This window comes from Misgurnus anguillicaudatus, chromosome 11, assembly GCF_027580225.2.
Source record: "Misgurnus anguillicaudatus chromosome 11, ASM2758022v2, whole genome shotgun sequence".
Taxonomy (NCBI): domain Eukaryota; kingdom Metazoa; phylum Chordata; class Actinopteri; order Cypriniformes; family Cobitidae; genus Misgurnus; species Misgurnus anguillicaudatus.
The window spans coordinates 30,231,434-30,238,366 of NC_073347.2; the positions used below are offsets into that span (position 1 = coordinate 30,231,434).

Consider the following 6,933-nt stretch of genomic DNA (forward strand, 5'->3'; position numbering starts at 1 on the left):
TATTGCCGGAAGTAGTAGGTCATCCGGGTACTTTTCGTCTACTGTTTTTCGAATACTATGAATTTGGACATACTACTCGCCTCGCCTACTGCTTTTCACCTACTATATAATATGAAAGTAGACGGTTTCGGCCCTTCAGCCCTTTTCTTTCTTGTCCTCCAAGCAAACACGCAGCGGCATTCAAAATAATGATCATATGACTTTTACGCACGTCAAGTGACCTGTATATGCCATATTGCCGTGTTTCCATTGGGTGCATATTCAATTGGCCATTTCAATTTGAAGGGTAATGGAAATGCTGCTACTGGCAATTTTAAGAGTTCATTATACAACTTGCAAAACAGTAACCAATCAAACATGTGTGAGACGGATGGCAGATTGTCTGACAATGGTGGCGAGAAGAAATTAAACTTGCTGAAAAAGTCAGGAAACATCTGTGGGAAAGGGTGGACCATTACATCACACGTCATCATAATTACTCTATCACAAATAAACATATCATCGTGTGTGTGTTACAAAAACAATACACTGCAAAAATATATCAGCATGTTCGCCTTGTTTTCACCTATAAATATGAAACCATCCTCTGAACAACTGCTACATTTTGCATTAAAGGTTATCTTGCCATATTTGTGAAAGAAAATCTTTGTTTTGAGAAGAAATCAAATCAAACTTTGTAAGGTTTTAAACGACGACAAAATAATTAATGTACAAATGTTGCAAGAAAGATTTTAAACTTCATTTAAGATAAAGTTTATAATCGCACATAACTTTGTTTCTTGCTTTAAAGATACTTTTACTCCAAGTCAAGAATACTTATAAAGTAATCTGTAAACATCCACAGGTCTCAGTAACTCATCTCATGCCGTGTTCATGTCCACTTCTTCCGAGTGTCTTCCCATCCTGTAATGACCTCATGTTTTCCACATGGCTGCAGTGAGGAAAGATTCCCGACCCGCTCGGTTTTGGTGGTGATCGTGGGATGACTCAAGTCTTGGCCTATGGGCGTGTGACTCAGGGTTGTTTGTTTTGAGTGGAGTATTCCCTTAATGTTGCGAGTAAACATTTGTTTTAAGTGCATTACGGCATGCAGACAACAGCGTCGTTCGCAGGTGGCCCAAGACCACAGCCGCAAGCCTATCAATGACCGGCCGGCGTTTTAAAGGCCTCTGTTCGCGTTAACCCCAAACGTCTGTAAAAGTTTCTTTTTCCTCTTCTAAACCCAACTGAACACTTAAAATAAGAAGCCATTTAGGCTTGGCCACTGCACCACTTACATCACTTCCTAAATTCCAAGAGCCTATTATCTTATATACATCTGGTTATGGTTGAACACACACCGCTGAAGAGGTAAATCCTGGACAAAATAAAATTCTGCTGCATACTGAGGTCTGCAGTTGTGTGATTTCCACATTTTTACAACAAAATGGAAATTATATTTGAAGAGTTTGGTTCCAAAACGCGATAAACACCATTTAAAAAAAAGAGTTACCGCCAAAATCTGTATTGTATCAGGTCAGTATTAAAAAGTAAATTCTTAATTTTATGCAATATCCAATATCCGCCGTGTTATTCTGTCATCTTCTTTCCCAAAACTCGATAAGCGCCAGTCCTCCTTCTCTGCAGAATGCAATAAATCCGCTCAACCAATCACAGCGCACCATTCCACGCATTGTATACTACAATGGTAGCACGTTAAATACACACATAATCCTAGTTTTCCTCATCTACTTTGTAGTAATTTTGATGGCATTGATAAACCTGTGGTGGTTTTCGTGACGGGGAAGAAACATAAGCCATCAAAATCGAATAATTTAAGTGAAAGGCACTCAGGCGAAGGAAAAATGCCGGCCGTTGCTTGTTCTCACATAACCGCATCAAGCTTCTGTCCTGCTAACACATTGACCTCAGGGGATCTCATGAAAAACGTTCCATTATTTTACTCGAAGTCAACGAAAATCAAGCAGGACCAAAATATTTTATAGCTGATCGCTGTCAAAAAAGTTCAGCGACGACTTCTCAATGATGACAGCAGCAATGACAGTGTTCTTAATATGACAAAGTAAGTGTTTTGATTAATGCCATTAATGTTTATTTTTTATCAGTGTATACCACTAGTCAACTTAATGAAATACAATACAATGGCAAAGATGAATGCACATTTATATATTGATTCAATAGATTTATTGCATTTTGAAAAAAAACTTGTAATGGATTTATTGCATTTTGTGGGAAAAATCATCAGTTTTTATAATAAATCTTTGAAAATCAAATTATGGATTTGAATTTTTATTGTTATAATAACCTAAAGATGCTATGTTAAAATTTGTAACAGAAAATAGTGGTTTTCATCTTGTCACTTTCTTGGTATAGAAAACACGTTTTTACCTAAATTAGTCAAAATGGATTTATTGCGTTTTGTAACCAAACTCTTCATTTATACATTTATTAATTTGACAGATACTTTCATCCAAAGCAAGCAACTTACAAATGAGGAAACATCACAGGCTATTCTCATAAAAAGAGTAAAAAGCTTCAAGACCTTCATGATAAATTGCTCGTGTTTGCCGCATAGCATTTTTATTTTGATTAATTAAAATTTTAATTCTGTCATTATTTACTCATCCTCATGTTGTTCCAAACCTGTATGAATTTCTTTGTTCTGCTGAAAACAAATTGAGATATCTGAAGCAATGTTTATATCCAAACTGTTTTTAAACACAATTCACTTCCATAGTAGTATTTATTCCTATTATGGAAGTTAATGGTGCTTCTGTTTCCAGCTTCATACACATCTTCCTTTGCATTCAGCAAAACAAAGAAACCAATACAGGTTTTGAACAACATAAGGAAGAGTAAATTGTTTTCTGGTGAACTATCCCAAACTAAGCAGAATAACATGTAATGCATTCAGCTGTCAAGAAATATTGTCAATAAAGTCATATTCACCTGTGGAAAGCTGGAGAACTTCTCACGGTCACGAATGCGCTGCTTTTCTGCATCTTTACAAAGCAACACCTGTCACACGAACAATGAGCCGTCATTCAAATTCATGATCAGAGATTAAAAGTCTAAATTGCAAAAACAACAAATCAAATATAAGACTTTATCTGTGAACACCATTATGTATATAATATTATGCAGAGGATCAGGGGTCTTCAACCTTTTTGTGAGCAAGGGCTACCACAATGGATAAAACAGCCTGAATGGCTACTTTTTTTTAATATAGTCTACTCAAAACTTTTTTGTTTTACTTGATTTTATTTGTTGATATGTTTTATCATTGTTTAAAATGTTATCATACTTAAAGGGGCCATGGCATGAAAATCTGACTTTTTCCATGTTTAAGTGCTATGATTGGGTCTCCAGTGCTTCTATCAACCCAGAAAATGTGAAAAAGATCAACCCAGTAACTTAGTTTTGGCTAACCATTCTCTACAAGCACATGAAAAAATAGGTCGTTGAAATTTGCTATAATAAAATTATTTATACGGTATTTTGAGCTAAAACTTTATGTGCTCTAGGGACACCAAAGATTTATTTGACATCTTAAAAAAGTATTGTGCCATGGCCCCTTTAAAAAAGCCAAGCTAATATAACATATGTAATAAATAAACATGCACCATGTTGGAGACCACTGCTTTAGATGAATCCAGTGCCTGATATATACTAAGATATTTTTTAGTGCAAAATGTTTTTAAATTAAGGCAGCTCAAACATGCATTTCGTCTGGGACTAAGCCCTGTCTGGGAAACCACCCATATAATTTAAACTTGTATATTGAAGTACTGAGTTATTAAACTGCTGTCATTAAAACAAAATTGTTACATAACTTAATGCTAATATAATTAGCATTATATTAGCATTAATAACTTGAACTGAAGATAATAAATTACACTCAAAATGCATTAAAATTGCTGCTGTTGAACAGCATCGTCACAAGTGATCTCAGACCTTTAAACCCCACAGTAGTATATTTATATAGATCATACAAATATACAGTATATATTTTTAAATGCCTCTCCTGTTAAGCCATTGACATTTACTCAAAATGTTACTAAACAAACCGAATCCTGTAGGTGGTTTTTAACAGAAAGGCCTCTTTCAGCCGAAGCCCTGACATCATCGAGACTCGAACAGTGATTCCAGGAAGAGCAGAGTTACATAATAAATACATCATCTAAATGCTGAACCACACACTCATCATCACACTCGCATGACATTTATTATCAGATCTGTCAGATCGGTTCATGTGACGCCGCATAAACTAATATTAAATTAAAACTGAAAAGACCAATTCCCACATCAAGCATCGCTGGATGAGATCAGCATACGGTTTTGATGACATCTCAGTATGTTTTGATGATCACAACTTACTGGCTAAACAACAGCAACGCTCCAAAACAAGATTCCACGCTATGGTTTATCCTAATATTATACTGGATTATAAAATGATATCAGCTGTGATTGTTCATGATTGATCCTTCCGATTGATGTATTTACAAAATCTATAAGAATACAAAATGAGCAAGATATTAGTGTATTTTTTAAATTCAGTTTGATAAATTAATCTCTAGTTTCCACTTTGAATTTCAATTAAACAAATACAGTTCAAACTACTGTTTTTTATCTAAAAGGCTTATGTGGTGTAAACACATTTTAAAGGGATATTTCACCAAAAAATAAAAATTCTGTCAACATTTTATCATCCTCATGTGGTTTTAAATCTGTATGAATTTCGTTCTTCTGATGAACACAAAAGAAGATATTTTGATAAATGATGGTAAGCACACATCTGATTAACCATTTACTTCCATAGTAGGAAAACAAATATTATGGAGGTAATGTGATAAATGATGAAGATGATATTTTGAAAAATTATGGTTAGCACACAGCTGATTGAATTCCATCGTATGGGTGATTCTCACGAAATCCAGATTTTTAAAGTGTCCAGCATCAGAAGCCCTGGAAGCCAATTTATTTATTTTTTTTGCAGATATAAGATTAAGGTCTGAACTTCCTATAACCAATATTTTTAGAGGATTTAAAAAAAAATTCTTATAGAATTATTTACATTATCATTATCAAAAATTATAATTACCGCAACATGATATTACATTAAATATATGCATTTACAAACTCATGTTTGGTAATGAGATCTAAAAAGTTGTCTAGGTACTACGACAAACAAAATTTCAACTCCCCCCTCCCCTTTTTTTTAGTTGAAAATGTTAGTTCCTTGAGGGCTTAAACAATGATTGAAAATTGGTGCGGAGGATGAGAAAATTGGTCTTGGACACATTTATTTTCCTTATTATTGTCTCTACATTTACCAATGATCACCAAATACCACATGTTTCTTTACTGTAAATGTTTATAGTATAACATGCACTGAACCTTTTTATTTTTTAGATTTTTTGTTATCCATGTCAAAGAACCCAAATCCAGTCATGGACACGTTGCGGTAATGAAAAAATTCCCATTAAACGTGTAAAAAACAACAAAATTGGTTTGTATGATGTCATTTGAAATCATGTGCAAAATAGTACATGAAGAGATGTTTGTAACTGTATGCTTCTTATTTTGATAGCATTTACTTTTATTATCAAAATGTTTCATTACACTACATAAATCTAATTTCACGAGAATCACTCATATTTGTTTTTTCTACTATGGAAGTCAATGGTTACAATCAGATGTGTGCTTAAATAATGTGAGAAAATAATAACAGATTTTTCATTTTTGTGTGAACTATCCCTTTAAACTTACCCTCCTATCCTAATGAATATTGTATAAAATATCTAAAAATATTATTTTGATTGTGAAAGTCATTACATTAAAACACTGACTTTGGAAAATATTTGTTTTTAGATGCATAAAGCCTGAACAATCTCCTTTGCCTTAAATAAATATAATAACCCACAATAAAAGCAACCATTGCATTAGAAAAGAAACCCTTTTAACTTTTATCACTATAAGTCATATATACAATTTTATGCATAACTTAAATTTGTATTCATTCTTTTTATTATTGCATTGTGATTGTGAATTATCAGTGCTTAGATCGAACAAAATAAATGCACAAAAATCAATGACTTACCTTCAAATGTGAGTTAGGTTTATTCTCATAGCTGACTCCGACTATTTTAGGCAGTGCTGTTTTGGAGGTTGCGATGTTATTGTTGTTGTTATTATTCTCTATGTTCGGGTTAATCTTCAGTTGCATCTCTGGTTTCGATCTGGCCTCCATGCTGCTAGAGATGGTGATCTTACGGATAGATCTGGACACGGTGTTCGGAGAGACTCTGTGGTCTTCATCAGACATCTCCTCCTGGTGATGCTCGGCAGGTCCACAGCGTCGATCAAACACCTGAGAGCGTCCGAGATAAAGAGACACCTGCTCGTTCAGTCGGCGCTGAAGTTTGCAGTCATCCGAGAAAGAAGTCCGACCGGACAAATAAGCATCTGTGAAGCCTGAGCACTTTGGCACAGCTGGCGCGGAGAGTTTAGTCCCGATTGTGAAAGGTTGAATTTTCCTCACGATGCTCTCTGACATGATTCCAAGTAAGAGACAAAAAACTGAATTTGAGTCCAAAAGAAAAAAATTCCCCCCCCTCCCACTTCACCCGAATGCTTTGGAATTTAGTTGTCCACCCTCTTGTGCATGTTGAGAATGCACAGCACGCAGCCCAGGATGGCTTCCTTGGACTCCTGGGAACGCAGCCTGTCCCAGACGTTGCGCAGCACGGTGCCGATTTGGGTAACGGCAGCCGTGAGGATTCTGCGAAGGAGCTGCGCGGCCGACGCTGCGAGTCTGCTACTGAGGAGACTAACAACCAGAGAGCGCAGCAAGATGAAAACGGCTGGCATGCTGCCTGAGAGAGAGAGAGAAAGAGAGAGCTTGGAAAGGGAGGGGAAAAGGATTCGTGAATG

At 35.5% G+C, this 6,933-nt stretch overlaps 1 protein-coding gene across 4 annotated transcripts in view; it reads right to left on the minus strand.

The window, feature by feature from the left end:
• mymx (myomixer) overlaps window positions 1–6,671 on the minus strand; it is a 71,797-nt gene extending 65,126 nt beyond the window's left edge. For 2 of the 4 annotated variants that reach the window (XM_055170026.2, XM_055170024.2), the window contains exons 1-2: window positions 6,101–6,670; window positions 2,950–3,018 (exon numbers count right to left, since the gene is read on the minus strand). In XM_055170026.2, the coding sequence (XP_055026001.2) occupies window positions 2,950–3,018; window positions 6,101–6,556 (525 nt within the window). In that variant the 5' untranslated portion in view covers window positions 6,557–6,670. Of the gene's footprint in view, window positions 1–2,949; window positions 3,019–6,100 lie in introns of all 4 variants that reach the window. The other 2 variants (XM_055170025.2, XM_055170028.2) reach the window with 2 other exon arrangements.
• Between the last annotated feature and the right edge of the window lie 262 nt (window positions 6,672–6,933).